This window comes from Bactrocera tryoni, unplaced genomic scaffold (genome assembly GCF_016617805.1).
Source record: "Bactrocera tryoni isolate S06 unplaced genomic scaffold, CSIRO_BtryS06_freeze2 scaffold_7, whole genome shotgun sequence".
Classification (NCBI taxonomy): Eukaryota; Metazoa; Arthropoda; class Insecta; order Diptera; family Tephritidae; genus Bactrocera; species Bactrocera tryoni.
In genome coordinates, this window is record NW_024396366.1 from 11,404,029 (window position 1) to 11,424,430 (window position 20,402).

The 20,402-nt window shown below is 37.0% G+C and overlaps 1 protein-coding gene and 1 pseudogene across 1 annotated transcript; one reads left to right on the top strand and one right to left on the bottom strand.

Moving 5' to 3' along the window:
- The first annotated feature begins 12,271 nt into the window (after positions 1-12,271).
- LOC120781483 (putative nuclease HARBI1) lies at positions 12,272-14,900 on the top strand. The gene is made up of 4 exons (XM_040113701.1): positions 12,272-12,510; positions 12,575-14,025; positions 14,083-14,230; positions 14,297-14,900. Exons 2-4 carry the CDS (start codon positions 13,607-13,609, stop codon positions 14,513-14,515), a joined length of 786 nt encoding a protein of 261 aa, XP_039969635.1. The 5' UTR covers positions 12,272-12,510; positions 12,575-13,606; the 3' UTR covers positions 14,516-14,900.
- A 90-nt stretch (positions 14,901-14,990) lies between these two features.
- Positions 14,991-16,239, bottom strand: LOC120781657 (annotated as a pseudogene).
- Between the last annotated feature and the right edge of the window lie 4,163 nt (positions 16,240-20,402).

Below are 20,402 nucleotides of genomic sequence, written 5' to 3' on the forward strand. Positions count from 1 at the left end.
TCCGTCGGAGCGTGGGCGCAGATCAGCGATATGTTGAAGAACCTCGCTTTGATGCGGATTGTGGCTAGACGTTCATTCACCGGAGTGAATGATAGTACTCGGCGACGGAGTCTCTCTCCCACCACGAATCCCACACCAAACTTGCGCTCCTTTATATGGCCACTGTAGTATATGTCACAAGGACCTACTCGTCTTTGTCCTTGTCCCGTCCATCGCATTTCTTGGACGGCGGTGATGTCAGCCTTTTTTTTCACGAGGACATCAACCAGCTGGGCAGCGGCACCTTCCCAATTAAGGGACCGGACATTCCAGGTGCATGCCCTTAAATCGTAGTCCTTATTTCGTTTGCCGTGGTCGTCATCAAAAGGGGGGTCTCTCATCCGAGAGTGTGCTTATAGATTTGGTTTTGTCACTTGTTATTAACTTTTAGTGTTTTATTACCGCACTTTTTCACAAGTAAAATTTCGTTTTTTTTTCGAAATCTTAATTCTTTTTTGTCTTTATTTAGCCACAGTGCCCTTCTTTATGGCTCGAAGGACCATGTAAAAAACTCACCTTATTGTTGACAAAAAATGCGCGAGATCCTTTCTCGTTCCCTTTTGTTATAATTGGTATGCTGGATCGCGTTTTGATGCATGTGCGTGTGTTAATGTATAGTGTTTTCTCGCGTGATGAGGTTAATGCGTGCTTTTGATTTTGTGGTGATTGGTGTGTTTCGGTGTGGTGAAGTGATGTGAATGTGATGGGACGTCGCTACTCATTTAGCCACTGTGCTTTATTTATATATGACTATTAAACCAGCAATTAGTATAATATAATATATATACATAATATGCAAGCATGGTGTTGTTGAATCGTATTCGGGCAAAGGCATTACCAATGCAGTGTAATTGGCCAAGCGATGCACATTCTATACACCTGCACACATCACAATTTCTATCTGTAATTATGAACAATTCAATAATTGTTTAGGCACATATAATCAAGTATTTATATAAGCACACAGTCTTACGTTATTTGACCTCACACCAGCATATTGGAAAGGGTGATCTAAAAGCACCCAAAAAACACTAAGTAAATAAATAGTTATTTTAGGTATTGCGCAGCAGGTTCACCCAAACTCTGCGCGACCTTTTCGCCAAGATTCCTAATGCCTGCTGTAAACTCGAATCATCAATCAACCATTCGACTGCGCTGTACGAGTATTTCACACAAAGGCTCCCCCAAATCTAACAGCATACAAATCTCACGATTTTTTAATAACGCCATTAATTGCATCTTTAAGTTTTTCTGATTGAACTAACCTGTGAATCTGTTACTATTTGTGGCAGATTTGAGTTGATCGCAATTTCGTACATTGACTTTGCATGTACATTGACTGCTGGTGCAAGTTATAAGATTTACCGACGAAATATTTGTAGCTGCATAAAGTTTAAATAATATATCAAATATATTAAAAATTTCTTCTTCCAATCTTCTTTCCATCATTTCTTGTTCTGAAAGGATTCTAATTGTAATGAATAAAATATTTCCAATTTACTTGACACTCTTCAAACCATTTACGATGCTTAAAATTTTTCTTCGAATGGCGATTCAATGGCGATTCATTTTTTAACATTTCATTTCAATTAGAGTACTCACAACGTGTCATAAAGCATCGTAAAATCATCAAATCATAAATTTGTATACTAGTTTAAAAAATTTGTTGTTGGATTGCATACTAAAATAAGTTTACGCAAATATAACTCTGAACGCTATGCTTCCGGATTGTTATAACTTATAACTTAATGAGACTATGTAAAATCTCTAAATATGTGCGTCACATTAAACAATTTCGTATGATGAATGTTGCTTCTCTTACAAAAGAGTTTTCCATTTCAAGACAAAAAGTTACACATGAATATGTATTAGTGGTAAAGTAAAAGAGGTAACCTGCCAGCCAAAAGTAGAGAAAAAACTAGTGAAACAGTAGGTTTTGAAACCCTCAAAAGTAGTGAAAAAACGATTACAGACCGCAAAGATTTTTACAACCTTTGTCTGGCCAATGGATTCTTTCATGTGCCAGTTTCACGCGAGGCTCAAAAGTTTACATCATTTGTTACACACCACGGTCAATATGAATTTTTATATGTACGTCCCATTTGGCATTTCGAATTCTCCTGTGTATATGGATGATATTGTTGTGCTTGCAAAAGGTGAGGAGACTAATACGCAGAAAGTTGAATAATAATAATAATATTGAATATGGTTTACGAATGTGTTGGGACAAATGCCAGTTTTTAAAGAAAAAAGTGTCCTTCTTGGGATATCTAGTAGAAGAGGGAACTATGAAGCCTTCAGAGAAGAAAATACGAGCGGTGTCAAACTTACCAACACCTAATAATGTGATGTCAGCTGAGCGTTTTTTTGGATTAACTTAATATTTTCGAAGGTTTGTGGCGGATTACGCATCGAAAGCTAGGTCGCTTACGGACTTGTTTCGGAAGAGCGTTAGGTTTAAAATGGGTGACGAAGAGCTTTTGGCAGTCGAAGAACTAAAATTAGCTTTGACAAGTGCGCCAGTACTTAACGCGCCATAGGCCGCGTGAAGATTCTAACCACTTTTCCCCTCACACGTACGTATACATGTGATCATACATCTCTGTTGCGCTCATTCAGCAGTGTCATATAAATTATTTATGTACAAATATAGCTGAACTACTCTAATTACCCTAATCGTCAGCTGATGCAGGATTGCAGTTTTTGATTCCTAATTTGAATTTTTTTGTAGAATTCTAAACAAATATGTTAAATTTAAGTTTTTTTTATTTTTCTTTATTAATAAACAATTTTTACAGAATTACAAATATGTTCAATTAAAAAATTATTAATATCTGAAAATAAAGAATAATTAAATTTAATTATATTAAATTTAAACATAATATCTAAAACAGAAGAAAGATTAATTGTATAAAGTGATAATAATGTCTGAAAGAAAGATTAATTAAATAAAAATGGTGATAAAATCTGAAAAAAGTTTAATCAAATAAAAATAATAATAGCATCTGAGAGAAAAGATTAATTATATAAAAATGATAATAATATCTGAAAGAAATATTAACAATATCTGATAATTTAAAATGTAAAACAAACATTTGTTTTCACATATTATAGTGGATTGTGCAGGCCGCCTTAAACGCATAAAATACATATGTATGTATTTATTTTTGCGTATTATATAAGACTGCCCAGTCCAATTTCAAACAACACACATTTATTTTCACATACTTACTTAACAATTTATATTTGCGGCTTCTGATGATATTGCTGCTGCTGCTGTTTCCAATTCATTCTGATTTCCAATGCTATAAAACAAATGAAGTAATTATTTGCAAATTATTTAAAAAAATCACATAAAATCCATTCACTAACCTTCTTGTTGTACGAGCACGAGCGTCTTTCTATCGTTTTTTTATTACCCTTTTTGAGATTTTATTTTGGCACTATTGACAATTATGTTTTCTCATTCGCACTCATTCAAATAAATGAAGAAATGAAAGAAACTTTTTCATCGCACCTAGGTATACAAAAAAAAAAAAAAATAACCAGAACATGTGTATTGGTGTTAGTGCACAGAGAAAAAATTTGTAGTTGTATTTAAATATTTGAGAAAAGTGGTTAGCCATGGCTGGCAGGGTAAATACAAATGTATTTATCATAGGATATGCGATATATGAACGTGTCAAGGAAAATCCACATTTGGGAATAGTAAAGGTGTTTTTCTCAGTTAATTTCTTCGCACTCACCGTTCGGAACCTTATATAAAAAAGAGGCAACACTCAATTTCGCCAAAAATTTACAAACATTTTATTTTACTTTAACTTTATGTACAATTTATAGATTTCACTCGAATTATAAAAAAATGAATGTTCGCACAATATGTTGTCGCTCGGGGTTACTCGCACGGCTGATCGTTAGCGGATCGCAAAAAGAAGTAGTGGTGAACTTGTTTCTCCGCCCCTTTTGTTCCCTTTTGATTGAGGTGAAAAATGCAGTGGCAAAGTAGTTATGTGTGATGTGGATTATAGGTGGTGTAGAGATGAGTGTGGTGAATGAAGAGTGCTAGTGACGTATATTTTAATGCGGTGAGTGTAGAGTGTTCTGGATGCGGGATTATTGTTGTGGTTAGGTGTTCGGTGTTGGTTATGTGTCAGGTGGGGCAGGGGACTGAAGCTCATTTAGCCATCCCGGCCCCCCTAGGCGAATATTTCAGCCTAGAAGTCGTTGCAACTGCTGGAGCGTGACTACAACGTTGCTTAGGCCTGAGGTGCGGCGCGGACGGGGCGTTTGTTGCTGGCGTCGTGTCGACGTCCCATTCTGTTGCCGCCAAATACGGGTGGAAGATGTGGTTGGCTGTCGACGCGATCGTTCATTCCGGCTTATTGGCGGTTGTCGTACTGCACCACGGTGGTGGCTACCAGATTGTTGACCGATGTCGGGTCTGGTGGTTCGGTGCAGCATGGTGTGGTGAGGCCACATACATATCTGGCACACGTTTGCCGAGGTACACTCCTGGGTAGTGTGGGTAGGTGCCAGACAATTGAGGCAGTGGCCGTGTGCCTGGACGACGCGCTTTTGCTGTGGTGGCAAACCTTTAAAAATGGCGCAGTGCATCCACAGGTGCACTGCGGCTCTGCTGCTGATATGAGCGTTGACGGCAGTGCTCGCGTTCCACTACGCGGACCCGTTGATGTGGTGATTCGGGGAGCTGCGACTGGGCCAGCCGCAACTAGGGCTGCCGCAACTGGAGCTGCCACTGGGCGTGGCACGTGGATAGTCGAGCGAATGGTTGGCGTCGGAGCGAGTGGCATGTCTGCATCCATGTTTATCTGTATGGAAGAGTGTTATTTTAATTGAAAATTTGTTGCATGAAGTGGATATGGGTATGGCTGCCACGTTGTGGCAGAAGTGGAACGTCAAGTTGATTGACCATTACATTGTTTTGTGTGATATTTTAAAATATTTATTATATCGGGTTTATGGGTTTTTCGTTTACGTTTCGATGTTATCGGCTGTCGGTAAAAAGCATAGTTTCACGAGCGGTCTTGTTAACTTCCCGGATTGAGTACGGAGATCGACTACGCGAATATGACCGTCGGAGCCTGGGTAAAGCTTCTCTATGCGGCCGAGCCGCCATTTGGTAGAGGGGAGACACTCGTCCTGAATGAGGACACAATCTCCAATCTTTGGCGCATTTTCTGTAATTTTCCAACGGTACCTCTTGTGGAGGTCCTTGATATAGTCTTCTTTACATCGGCGACTGAAATTATGATGGAGAATTTTAATTCTTTCCCATCTATTTAGTAAGGATAGCGACTCCACGCCTGGCTCAGGTGTGGCCAGAATGGGTTCTCCTTTTAAAAAATGCCCTGGAGTTAGTGCTGTTAAATCAGAGGGATCTTGCGAGAGAACCGTGAGTTGAGAACGGCTTCGACTTTAGTTAATAATGTAGTGAATTCTTCATAATTAAATTTGTAGCTGCCAGCTATCTTCTTTTAGTGAGATTTGAAGCTCTTTATAGCTGATTCCCACAAACCACCCATATGGGGAGCGCTTGGGGGTATAAATTGCCAATTGATACCTCGGGGGGCGTACTTTTGTACGATGTCAGGTGATACTTGTTTAAAGAAATCCACGAACTGTTTCTCTGTGGCTCGTTGAGCTGCAATGAATGTTTTGCCATTATCGCTCATGATTTTGGATGGGAAGCCACGTCGAGCGACGAAGTGAGCAAATGCAGCGAGGAAACCCTCTGTCGTCAGATTAGTGCATAGCTCAAGGTGGACTGCCTTTGTCGTGAAACATACAAAGACAGCAGCATAGCCTTTCATGAGAGTGGGAGATCTTAGCATGGACGCCTTTATTTGAAAAGGCCCAGCAAAATCGACACCTGTGGTGGTGAAGGGCAGAGCGAAATTGCAGCGTTCAGGTGGAAGTGCTGCCATAATCTGCGTTCGCATTTTTTGCTTATGCATAGTGCAGATCTTGCACATGAAAATGCATTTCTTGATTTGGGGCTTCAGACGTGGGATGTAATACTCTTGTCGTACCATATGTTGCATGAGGCGATGTTCGGCGTGTAGCATTAATATGTGGATGTATTTCAGGAATAATGTGGCAAATGGAGACTACTCAGGTATGATTATGGGGTGGCGTTCGTTATACGTAAGGCTGGAATTAGCAAGCCGGCCGTTTGCACGAAGCAGACCTTTCGTGTCTATAAATGGGTTTAGTACTAAGAGTGAGCTCTTTTTGTCAATTGGCTTCGATTCTCTTAGTAACCCCAGTTCGCGGCTGTAGTAGCGCGTTTGGGTTGATGCGATAAGAGCGACCTTTGCTTTGGTGTGTCAATGTATCGCATTGGGGGCAAGTTGCTCCCTTTACCTTAAGTTTGAGTCGCTCTGCGAATTTGAGAATATAGGCGACTACTCTGAGTGCTCGGGGGAACGATGAAAATCGTTTAAGGATGTCATTATCATCCAATATTGTGTGGTAGGTGTCGATTTTTCGACTTTCGGGGGCAATTATGTTGCGCATTGGCGATTGTGGCTAGAAATCGGGAGATTCTGTTAACCACCGGGGGCCATTCCACCATAGGGTGGTGGTGGCGAGATGCAGAGGTTTGGACCCTCTTTTACCTAGATCAGCAGGATTGTCAGCACTGGCAACGTGTCGCCAAGTGGCTGATCCTACTAGGTCAAGTATTTGCGCCGTTCGATTAGAAATATAGGTTTTCCACGCGTGTGGTGGCTTTTCTAACCAGGCTAGAACTATTTCGGAATCAGACCATAGATATAATTTGTATTTTGCCATGTTTAAGTGGGTCTGCACCATGAAAACTAGCTTTGCTAGTAGCAGAGCGCCACAGAGTTCAAGTCGTGGTAGACTTATGGTTTTTAGAGGCGCAACTTTTGCTTTTGCCACTAGTAAGTGGCTTGCAGTTGCAATATCGCTTTGTGTGGGCACCAGAGAGCTGCAACGAGTATGATAAAATCAGAACAATCAGTCGTGCCAAAAACACAATCAAATCAATTCAGTCAGCATAGACAACATTGTTAATCAATTCGTGTATCTGCCAGCGTCAACTGACCTGATGCAACACGAACAATCTGTTCTTCGGCAATCACGATCGTGTAAACGTATGGCTGGCTTCGGTTTCAATCGTATCATGTCACTGATTTGATTCATGTGTGGCAAAAAATGTATCAGCTTTGAAAATGTGCGCGTGTTACAAATTTTTGAAGCGTAAACAATGGAAATTGCATCGAATACGTACATATGTACATACATACATATATACATACATTTGTTGTAGGTATGTATGTACTCGATGGAATTTCCCTTTTACATATAACATACTTATATATATATACATACATACATGTATACAAATAGAAATAGAACAGAAGTGCACTAGAGAAAATCAGTGTTTAGGGTATGAAATACAAACCGAACGCTGTCGATCATTTCAATCATTGATGCATGAGCTTGCATCACTTTGGGTATTTTCTGCTGATACGAACGTTCATAAACAAATCAGGTATAAGCCGATCGCTAGTGATACAAAGTTGTTCTCTATCGCTGATTTGAATAAAACAGTTCGCTTCGTGTACATGAACTGAACTGGCAGAATCAGACAGAGTAACGGATCAGTACTTAAGTATAAACAAAAATTTATTACTCGTTGCAGTTCTCTGGTGCGCGAACTTCAAAAATAACGTTTTCCGGAAAATCGATTTGAAGTTTCAAAAGTTTCAAAGTCAAGGATCACGGCCGGTCTGTAACTCCGTTAGTTTGACTATAATTGACTCAAAATTTGTGCACGATATTCTGGCCATATTGGTCGTTAAAAAAAAATGCCAAAAAAAAATTTAAAACCACACAGAAAATTATAAGCAATGGCTGTAAAATATGTCAGACCAAAACTTATGTTTATTTTCGTGCAATAAATATTTCGTCGTTAAATTATTGAGGAAGTGTCATCGTGCAATCTTGCAAGACCAAGAGAATTCCTCTTTTGATCTTGAAAAATGGAAAAGCAAAAATACAGAAAATAAAAAAAAATTGTGGAGTAATGGGGGGGGGGCAACCCTACTAATAGAATTGTGGCAAAACAAAATTAGTGCTCTTCGCGGGCCAATATTAAGGCATCCAAAACATACCATTCCCGTTGCTCAAAATGTAAAAAAACAAATAAATTTTTGAGTTGTCAGTGAAGACTCATCGAAAACATACATTATCGGTCCGAACGACCTATATGTATGCCGCAACCCACAAATGTGTTTTCAAGATGTTTTCAATGCCGGTCCGAAAATTGTATAAGGATTTCGATTGTGGAATTGTTTCAATTCAAAGTGAAAATACAAACGGAAATGTACAGCAAGTAAGTATAAAATGAAGTAGATGAAACACATAATATTATATTTCGCGAAGCACAAGAACGGCAAGCAGTAGAAAACCCTAAGCTGTAGTCGTGCAGCTGTCTAAATAACTGTGGTCTTAAGAACGTGTGTATTTTAATATTTGACAGATAACGTTTGCAGTCTGTCGCTCTCTATGTGTTCAGCACTTAAAGGACAACGAGGAGGAGATAAAATTATTACTTCGATGTAAATGGTGTCTCCCAAAATAATCGATCGATTCCATTTAATACCATGTTCAGACCGAAAATTTAAAAGATTTGATTATATTTAAGCATTTCATAACCCAACAGTGTTCTCACTGCCGTTAGAAATATCAAAAAAAGCTGTTATTGTCATTCAAGAATTCACATCGCTTAATATTTATCAATCGAAAAGATTGTCATATGGTATTTTGAAATAAAAAGACGGCTTTTTTTAATATTTTCCATATAATAGAAATAATGGAAGCATTTTTTCATTTGTTAAGTCGATTTTCAGATGAAATTAGATTTATTGCTTAAAAAAAAATTTGTTTGTTTACATTTTTTTCCCTTTGTAGTGTCTAAATCAGCTGTGATAATGTAACAGTTTTCCAGTGCTGCCAAGTAGATTGCGCAAAATCAGAGTCGCACAGAGAGATTTAGCGTGGATCAGTTTCAAATCATTTCAATGAAGTGATTTGGAACTGTCATTTTTGTATGGCGAAATCTTGATAAATTTTTAAGATTAGTGGGATAATCCATTCAACAGCCGAAATCGTGTGATTAAGTGTCGGTCTGAACATGGTATAAGATTGCTTTTGTTTCGTGTAAGTTTGCGATTACATGCGGCAACTTTAGTTGCTAATTCTCGGGCGATTCTCTTTTGCTGTCGCCCATTACCTTCACACGAGCAACTTGTGTTGCGCAACTCTGCTCGAGTTTTTTTCTCATTCCCTTTCACTTTACTTTAACCCATTGTCTACTCTTTACTTTAACCCATTGTCGTTTCTTTTTCCTTATAGGTATTTGGGCCACTCTATCACATATATTAATTAGCTCTGTCAATTAAGAAATACATTTTATTTATTAAAACAAACATATATCACCCTTTTTACTATCGTCTGAATCAATTTGTATGGCTTCCTCTATACATTTCACAATATCTTTAATTAATAAGATTTTTTCGTCATACTCCATTTACTAAAATATTTATATTATATTATGTATATTTGTATACATATTTGCAAATTACTTACCAAAAGATGAAATTAAATTTTTTATATATATTCAAAATATTAATTTCAAAAAAATATACGCAAATGCAACTATGTACTACGAAAGAAAGAACACGAATGCCGAAAAACGTCACAGCGAACTGTTACGAATAAGAACACAAAGCGAGTTGCTGAACACTGGAAACTCGGTGCGATTCTCCTCTCCTCGTCGCCCCCTCGCCTATAAACTAAGAGTTGCCGCAACAAAAGTTGCCGTGTGTGATAAGGCTCTAAGTGGACCAAAATCGTATGAAGATATTCGTACATTCAATGGAATTGTTATAGCATGTCCTGCTAGGGGTAGGGTTAAAGGAATGTCCAACTTATTCCAGCATGAGAGCACCGCAAAATTATCGTTTCCATTGTGATAATAATTTTATTTAAGCATTTAAGTTTATTAGCTCTCAATTAATAAATGTTTTTGGGGAAACTTTAGTGTACCATCATACGATTTTAGGGTTAAAAGTGGTATGGTTGGATAGGGCCAGGAACAAAGGGATGTTAAACTTATTCCTGTGTGAGAGCGCCTCAAAACTAGCGTCTTTTATAACATTTTCCATTATGGCCAGATTGAACAAAATAACAATTTTTGGGTATTTATCAGCCCAACAACCAACATATAGTACGTATAAAAATGACTAAATAATGGTTATTTATTAAATGGAGAAACTATTCAAATCTTTTTAAAGAATATTAGAACAACTGACTTTTTTTCTTTCAATACCCAATAAAAGGATTTAAGCTTGTTAGCTCTCAATCATTAAATGTTTTTAATAATTTTCCATTGAAAATAAAACTATGATTCCTCAAATTACAAAACGTTTCATCAAATACTTTTAAATTTCACAAATTTATTTAATTTTCATTGTTTTACATTTTTTATAAGTGGCCTTGAACGATGCAACAAATCCCTCCGTTTGCATATTTTTTTGGTAAGATTTCAATCAGGAATAAAGGGTTGTTAAACTTATTCCAGTGTGAGAGCGCCTCAAAATTAGCGTTTTTTATAACATTTTAAATTATGGCCAGATTGAACAAAATTACAATTTTTGGGCATTTAAATTAAAACACCCAACATTTAGTATGAATAAAAATTACTATATAGTGGTTATTTATTATATGGAGAAACTATTTAAATCTTTTTAAAGAATATTATAACAACTGACTTTTGTCCTTTCAATGCCCAATAATAGGATTTAAGCTTGTTAGCTCTCAATCATTAAATGTTTTTAATAATTTTCCATTGAAAATATTACCAAGATGCTTCAAATTACAAAACTTTTCATCAAAAACCTTTAAATTTCACAAATTTATTTAATTTTCATTGTTTTACATTTTTTACAAGTAGTCTTGAACGATGCAACAAATCCCTCTGTTTACATATTTTTTTGGTAAGATTTCAATCTGGCCATCGCTCGTTTCCAATTGCTAAACGTCAAAACCTCCTGAACTCGATCAACTGTCAAAGTTTAGGTGGTTTTGACGTTTAGCAATTGCTCTCTCACTTCCAGTGAGAGAGGAGTTAAACATCTCTTTATCTCTGATTTCAATCTGGCCATCGCTCGTTTCCAATTGCTAAACGTCAAAACCTTCTGAACTCGATCAACGGTCAAAGTTCAGGAGGTTTTGACGTTTAGCAATTGTTCTCTCATTTCCAGTGAGAGAGGAGTTAAACATCATTTCATCTCTGGATAGGGCTGATGCTCTTGATTAAGAAAATGTATATGTTTGCTATAATTATCTTATAGTTGTAGAGATATTTGCATTTAAAGTTGAAAATTTTGCAAATTTTATCTTGCAATTTCTCTATTTCTAGTAATTATTTCTTTCATATAACGGACTTTTTATACACTTTCACTTTATTACATTGTTTCTACATATTTATTTTTCAGTAATTATTTAGATATTTGCTTAAAATAAGTATTTTATATTTTACATAAATTTTATTACATGCACAGTAACAAAAGTGTTCCGTGTTGACAGATAATAAGTGTTGCCATAATTACACATTTATCAAACGAATAACGTTTAGCGATTGCTCTCTTATTTCCAATGAAAGATGAATTGTAGATCTCTTTATCTCTGCTAGGAGACTCATGGATAAAAGGCTAGCCAGTCAAAAACGCTACTCCCTTCCTTCCGTTTCCTTCCTTATCGGCAAAATGTGTGCACAGTCAAAAACGTGGTAAAAACGCAGAAATCAGCCATCTTTGTTTGTAAACATTTGAAGAATGTTGCCATTGCTCAATGCGCATATATAGTTTTGAGCACATCTTTGTTTTCAATTACAATTTATTACAATATAAAATACCAAAACTGAAAACAAACTATCATAGTTTATATATTTATAAATAATAGCATTCGACTCTGATTTTGAGTTATTTTATGAAAATTTCAAACATATTGAAACATATTGAACAGATTGAATTATAAAAATTGATAATTACTACAGTGTATCGATATTGGCAACCCTGCGTTGTGAGAGAGCAATCAGCTGACACGTTTCCACGGCAAAAATCCAAATGTCGTGAATTCTCACGTCATCCCACGTCAAAGAGAGAAGGGAGTAGCGTTTTTGACTGTGCAGTTACATTGCGCGCCCATAAGATAGGTCGTGCCAGCTGACACGACCCACGATTCTGCGTTTTTGACTGGCTAGCCTATAAATTGATCCGAAAAGGCACTCTTTGCTTGTTGAGAGAGCCCATGGGCTTGTTGTGCTTTGGCAGCACTGAAATGTTATGGGATACTGGACAGACGACAAGCAATACAAAGAAGAATCAAATAACCCTGCAGAAACAAATTGCAAAATCAGTGAGTAATTTAAGAGATCCGATTTTTTTTGAATTTAATATATATTAACAATCTTTATTTAAAGAGATTTAATACATTTGTTTAAATGAGTTAAGCATCCATCCATTCTACCCAGAAAAACTGATGCACCCTAATAAGACAGCTTAGTTCGCCACAGCTGAGAACACCACAACACAACAACACCATGCCTATACCACAACAAACTCATCAAAAAGGATGGAAAACGGGAAACATTCATTTTACCACTTTCGTTTTGAGACACCCATCCCGCGCGTTTGCAATAACATCGTTTAGAAAGCAGACATATTTCGTTACACGTCTTCTCAACAGCACATCAACATTCATCTAAAAGACAATCGTTTACACACCTCGTTATACACACCCGGGCAGATACTTTCGATTCGTCTACGGGCCTAAGCTCTTTATCGCCACAGAAGTTTATACAATTTTCTTGATACAAAGTTCAAAACGCTTCTACATAACCTTGGATCAGCCGTGATCCTTCCTATTTTAACATCCCTTCATTTCGCATCGATCCCGCACTTGTTTCGTTTAATTAAGTTTGGCATTTATTGTAACCGGAATTTGTGTTAAAAATAAATTATAACGTCTTTCCTATTAGCAAAGAATGCGTTTTATTTAGTAACTTAAATACAGAGGTGTGTGCTTCTCAATTAGTTGGGCACCCAAATATTCAAAATTTTTTTTAAGAAAAAGCTGCTACTTAGGCGCAGAGTATTGTGCAACTTTGCAGTATCAAATGTCGGTGTGTATACATATTTTGGTTGGAATTGACCGCAAATGTTATTTAGACCTTGACTTCCGAACAAATTATCAAACGATATTTGTTCATTAAATATTTGAGGAAGAAGTAAGGTTCATCCTTAGATTATTTAATACATGTAACACCCCTATTCTGTGCACTTGACAAATTCAACATATTTCTAATTTGTCAAAGTTTTACATTTATCAAGCATTTGGTAATCTGTGTCTGAAATAAAAAGCTCTTTTCTTAATAAGTTGTTAAGATGTCAAATGCTCTTGACAGCAGTGCTCGTTATGAATTAAATATTTGATTGTGCATCTTGTTGTGAAAATGGAAGATATTTTACTTTTGTTATTATTGTTAAACGAAGATGAAAATTGTGAGAATAGGAATCGCGCGCGGCATTTAAAAAGTTTACGCGACGATAGCAATCCATTTTCTTTGAGCGAGAATACCTTTGTGCAAAATTTTAGATTAACTCGTGAAATTTGCCGCCGCCTGATTGATGAACTGGCCCCAAATGATAATCAGAAAACGTCACTACCTTTAACTGTAAGGGTTCTAGCAGCTGTGAACTTCTTTGGACACGGCTCATATCAGAAATGTGTAGGTAACAACGTCAACTTGCCCATGAGTCAGTCATCCCTTTCGAGAAGTGTGCGAGCTGTAGCAAAACTTATTGTGAAGGTGAAGGGAGGAGAAATAAAGTTTCCCAGTTCAATAGAGGAAGAAACTTTTATAAAAACGGGGCAAGTATTATTGTAATACAAATAATAATATGCTAATTTATTTGAAATATATTTCAGATTTTTTAGAAAATTTGGAATAAAAAGCACCATGGGAGCAATTGACTGCACGCATATTGCTATCATTGCTCCACCATCAAATAATGTCGAACGTCCTCTTAATTTATATTTAAATAGAAAAGGATTCTACAGTATCAATGTTGAAGCAGTAAGTTTTGTTTTTGCATGCACATACATATATGCCAATGCAATTTTTGAGTGTATCGCTTTTTAGGTTTGCGATCACCGATTATGTTTTACACTTGTAAATTCTAAATTTTCGGGTGCAACACATGACTCTGGAATTTGGGCAACTTCTGACCTACGAGAACATCTCATTCGTCAGCATACTAATACAACGGAGAGAATCTTGGCTTCTTGGCGATCAAGGTTATCCTCTAGAACCGTGGCTTTTAACACACGTGGCACTTTGGTTCTGCAAGAAACAGCATAGAGAGAGCATTTGGTGTTTTAAAATCTCGCTTCAGATGTTTGTTGAAGCACCGAGTTCTACATTATTCACACGAAACTTCCGCTTTGTTTGTTAGTACTTGCGTTATATTGCATAATATAATGACGAAAGCAGGCATTACGTTCAACGAAATAGATGACGGGGTTCCAGAAGACTTTGATTCTCCAATTAATAATTATAACTCTTCACAGTACGTGCGCGAAGGTGAAAGAACAAGATCAAGATATATATCAACTCTTTAGTTATATATATACAGAAGCCAATCTATATTCCTATGTACATATATAAATGTTCTTACAATTCGACTTTCGAAATACACTACTTACTTCCATTATTTGTTTATTTATTTATCCTTTTTGTTAAAAGAAAACAAATTGAAATTTCCATTCCATTTTTTTATTCTATTATAAAACAAAAAACTAAACTTAATTCAATAAAAATGTTACACATACGTTATTTCAATTTTAATTAAACTTTAGATATTATTTTTCATTACTATTAAACGATTTTATAAGTTCTGTTATAGAACTAGTTAGGCCTTGAGTGGCCTGCATCATTTCAGGATGCTCCCGTCGCCTCTCTTCCTCAGCAGCATTCCTTTTTGGTATATCAGCTATCAAAGTGCTGATAAGCTTATTTCGTGCACTTCGTGATAGCACCAAAGTTGAAGCATCCTAAAAAGAAAAAAACGTAATAAGAAATTGCAAAAAAAATTATATATGTATTTTGTAATTATATCATAATGAAAACTTACCTGGTTTTCCAAGCTAAGATACGTAGATGGTGTCGATGGACTTGCTGTATGGTGTTCGGGATTTGGGCTTGCATCTACCTGACTGCATAATTGTTGAGGACTACCCGTGGGTGATGAAATTGCGCATTCATCCGTTTGCTCAATTGGCGTTAAACCTAGGCTTTGTACATTTTGCATCCCATCTACAGCGGCCGAGCCAAATGTAGACAAAGCCATTTCTTCGAAGTCCGTCATCGGCTTGGAACTTGGACTTCCACCTGTGAGCCTTTGAGTCATTTTCAACCGCCTTGCTCGAGTGCGCAGTTGGCTTTTCCAAACGCCTAACGTCTATAAATTAACACAATATAATAAATAAACGAAAAATAAACTAAAATGTTACCTCTTTCCATTTTGCAGCACTTCGTATTGGTCCTCTGCACGAATTAAGTTGCTCTGCCAGCTGTTGCTACAACTCCTTCATCCGTTGAGGCGCTTTTGGGCAATTTTTCCTCGTACTAATTTCTGGGTGTGCTTGGCAAAACAACACATATGCCTCCAGCTGCTCGTGCGTAGCTCTTTCGTGCTTGGGTTTACTATAAAATAAAAGTTAAATTATAAATTTTGTTAATAATTAAATTTTGGAAACTTACGTTGCAGAACTGTCCATTTTAACGAATAATTTGAATAGAAATCAGCTGTTTTCTATTTACATAATTTTTTTCACCATACGTGTGGGGAAAGCTTTACGAATTGAAGCTTTTACTTTTAATAAGATTGCCACAGAATACCAAAATATTTCTCGCTTGTTAAATATTTGAGTTAATTGTCAATATTTTATTAATTTGTCAAAAGCACAGAATAGGGGTGTAAATGTCTTGAAATAGTAAACTATTTTCTTTTATATTGAGCTTAGAAAGTTCATTTTGATGGAAATATATACATATATTTGGCCTATTATGTATGGAATATCTTGCTTCTTAAACCAATTTTAATTATGTTTAATTCTCTGTGGAATGGAAACCGAAAAATTCCCAGGAAATACAATAAAAATCTCAAAACTTATTTTCTTACGCAGTGGCACCATTGTCAAATTTTATAAAAAATGTGAACTGGAATCAAAGAGTTCCGTGTTATGTTATGGCTTAAGGCAATTGCCGAGGGTCAGCTTGTGATGGAGCGACGAATATTGACATCTGATTTATACCCGCGTCAAATGCGAGCGAGTGAACATAATTGCGACGAGAAATTTGTCAGTATTTCGTTGTGACTATTTTTTTAAATAATTTTAAAATGAAAACGAAAATGGAGAAAATTGTTTTTCGTATAATAAAAATTGTCAGCATGATGTATACAATAATTAAAATGTACATTGAGATGAAGCATACGGTATCTAGTCTGGACGCATAATTTGCGACACTTGTGACGAGTTATGGACCGAATTGCATGACATATCGTTGCTCAACCTAACGTATATGAATGGAAAGAAAGCAGACAGATTGAAAATGACCATCTACACAAACTAGAGCTATATCTTTTGTTTTGTTTCTTAAGATTTTACATAAAGACTGGAATGTCGAATTGTGTTGGGGCGCTAGATGACAAACAATTGCCGTCAACTGTATTGTTTGGCAGCGGATCATTATTTTATAACTTACACTTTACACTTAAATTTTGCTAAATAATTTCATAAATACGTAGACACGTGCGAACTGTTTTTTTTTTTGCTTTTGCACGTTTTTACTTTGTCAAATTGTCACAACTGACCGAAAATGTAACTCTGAAATCTTTGAACCAACGGAGAAATTATAAATAAACTTAAGTCGCCGGGAAGATATCCGCAGGCAAAAAATCCCGTTCACGTCGCAATTATGTGCCGTTTCATGCAGATAAATGTGGGTTTACATTTTTTATATAAGAAACACGTTTTATTTTTAAATTATAAATTTTTTCTTTTTTAATAAATAAAATATATGGCTAGGTGTAGTAGTCGGCTGAAGCGCGTCTGTCTCTGCCGACTGCTCTTTTTCAAGTCTCGTTCTGATTCTTTTGTTTCTTCACTTTTCACGTTCGCTGTCACGGTTCATAGTCCTCGTTTCGTTCCTTAAGTCAGTGTTCCCGCTTATGGTTTTTTTGCAACAATCCAACCATCGAAACTCCTGACTATACGGTAGGCTCGAATCTGCTTCTTGTATTCGGCATGGGTGGTTGTTCGTTCAGGCCCCTCACCCTCACCAATCTTCTCAACCTCGTATCGATCTTTTGCTAAAACCCTCAAAACTCTATAAAGACCAATGTACGTAGGACTTAGTCTAAGTCCACTATCGAATTAAGTGCGCTTAACAGCGACCAATTTGTTTCCTCTGTAATTAACTGATTTTTTCTTCCTATTGTCAAAACGACGATTTTTTTCTCTTTGGATCGGTGCAATTTTATCTCTGGCTTTTCCGCGTATTTCCTCGCGTTCTGAATCTAATTCATCGAAAGCAGACTGTATTATTTCATATTGAAGTAGCTCATTCAACTCCGACAACCCCTTGACTCTCATATCTACCCCAGTTAGTATTCTAAAAGGCCCAAGCTTTATACTACGCGGCGGGGTGTTGCTGATGACTTACTGTACTTTGCCTACGTGATTATACCAGCTACTCGGTTCCTCGGAACACAATTTTGATAACAATGGTATGATTACTTACTTCGTAAAAAAAGTATTCCCTCGCACCGGTTGCAATTAACAAGTGCTCAATTCTATTTGACAGTAGCTTTGGAAAAGGTTAACTGTAAACGCGGTTTTCCGGTCGGTCTACTATAACCACGATATAATTATAAGCCTTCTTTGTTCGCTCCATTGGTTCAACATGATCAAGGTTAAAAGTTCTTAATGACCGATCCTCTTTCGCTATGGAATTTAGAAGCCCCTTCTTCCTTCCAGTCTTGGCCTAGGTCTTAGCTGCTTTTCACTAATGGAATGCATACATCTCTACTTAACTGCGATGTTCTCATAATCATGTGTCTCATAATCATATGACATCATCGCGCAACAAGATACCCTTACTGGAACTCCATTATTCCGTTTTTAAAATGAACTCCCATTGAATAAACCCTTCATGTCTTAAGTGCCTCCCTTATTGTCAATACCTCCAATTCACAAAAGTGGAATTTCTTCTCGACCGGCTTGGTTTTCCTGCTCACTGTAGAAGAACCCCACCGTACCCGAAAATAGATGCGTCAGTATGAACTTAGGTCAATGCTTTAGGATTATAAAGTTTCAGAACTGGCGTAGTAGTGGTTCAGGGACCACTGCTTACCCTTCGATAAATCGACGGAAATAAGAGGTTAAGCCCCGAAACCTTTGTACCGCCTTCTTATCAGTGGACATGGGAAAGCTTTTCATCGCCTTCGTCTTTGCTTCCGATGTACCGTTTTCAATGATGTATTCCAGAAAGTCTACTTTAGTTTGCAAGAACTAACATTTTTCCCATTTTATTCGTAAATTAAACTGTGTCGGCCTTTCCAGAACTACTTCTTGTTTCGCTATGCCCTGATCTATATCCTTAGAGGGAATAATGAGATCGTCCATGTAAGTGAACATAAACGAATAAACAAGTATTCGTATTGGCCTTGATGGATTACGAACGAAGTGCATTTTATCGAACCCTCCTCAATAGGCACGTGAAAGAATAAATTTCTTAGCTCAAGTGTGGTGAATATGCAAGCACTCTGCAATATTTCGAATACATCATCGATAATACCCGAGACAGACATGTAGTGACAACACCATATATGGTACAAATACCATATGTGGGTCACCAAATACTATCAAAATAACATATGAGCAATGTAGTATTTTGCTGGAACAATACTATCATTGTGGTATTTGTATAAATACAGCTAAAAAAACAGGTAACAAACTTTGCTGAAAGCTTTTACACAAAAGCTCTTCGAAATATTCTGTCAAAATGACTTAAAAAATTAATTATTGAAATGGAAAACAAAATATTTTTCACAATTTTTCTTCCGGAAAAGCAGGAAATGTCTCATTTTATGTGAGGATTTTAGAGAGACTTTAACCAAAGCGCTTTTTTGCGATGAAAATAGATTAACTTTACAGTATTTGATATAATTGTACTTATTTTCTCCTTAACACACATCTACATATTTACTCTTTACAATTTTTTTTAAATATTTAATGCCTATGAAACAAAAGTAGTATTTGAGTTTACTTCATTGCCGTGTGTGTCACCAACGTAGTAAACAAAATACCATGATACCTTTACTATGGTATTGTTACTACATGTCTGTCTCAGGTATAAGCGGCATGGAAAAATTGTCTTTCATCACCTTTTCATTAAATCGACGATAGTCGGAGCGTAACCTCTTACTACCATCCTTTTTAGCAACCAGTATACTCGGCATTGCTGGGTTGGATAATATCCTCCATGAGCTATTCAGTAATTTGCTGATCCACGGTGCATTTATCAGAATATGACATTCGACGCGGTCCTTGATAAATAGGGGTGTCGTCATTTAAACAAATTTTTATTCAGACTGGCGATTTATACTATACTGTGTTTAGAGGATGGGATCATGTGTAGAAGTTCACGCAAGTGAGGAAAGTTCTCTGATCACCATTCACTTGGGAGTGGCCAGAAACGATTCCTTTACACATGGCTCAAGCAGCTCACGACTTCCGGTTTTTGACCAAGTATCGTCTGGGTAGCCTAAGAACATCCGTTTGAAGGCGAGCTAAAGTGAGAAGGCGAAAAAACTCCTACATAGGGTTGTGCGTTGGGTTTGGGACCAGTCACGTAACAAAACACCCCCCGTGAAAAGAAGCAACAAGCCTCGGATGAGTAACCCCCCTTTTGATGACGACCATGACAATCGAAATATGGACTACGAATTGAGGGCATGCACCTGGAATGTCCGGTCCCTTAATTGCGAAAGTACTGCTGCCCAGCTGGTTGATGTCCTCGTTAGAGTGAAGGCTGACATCACCGCCGTCTTAGAAATACGATGGACGGGAGACAACGACTGAGACGACTAGGTCCTTGTGGCATTTACTACAGTGGCCGTAAGTGGATGCAACAAGATGCTTTCTATGAGCGCTCAGAGCGCACCTATGAGCGCTGCCCGCGC

Bases quoted from the DNA above. Each gene is read 5' to 3' on its own strand.
- LOC120781483 (XM_040113701.1), top strand. From the start codon at position 13,607: ATGGAAGATATTTTACTTTTGTTATTATTGTTAAACGAAGATGAAAAT. The intron at 14,026-14,082 runs GCAAGTATTATT...AATATATTTCAG, and splicing joins GAAACTTTTATAAAAACGGG to ATTTTTTAGAAAATTTGGAA. The intron at 14,231-14,296 runs GTAAGTTTTGTT...ATCGCTTTTTAG, and splicing joins ACAGTATCAATGTTGAAGCA to GTTTGCGATCACCGATTATG.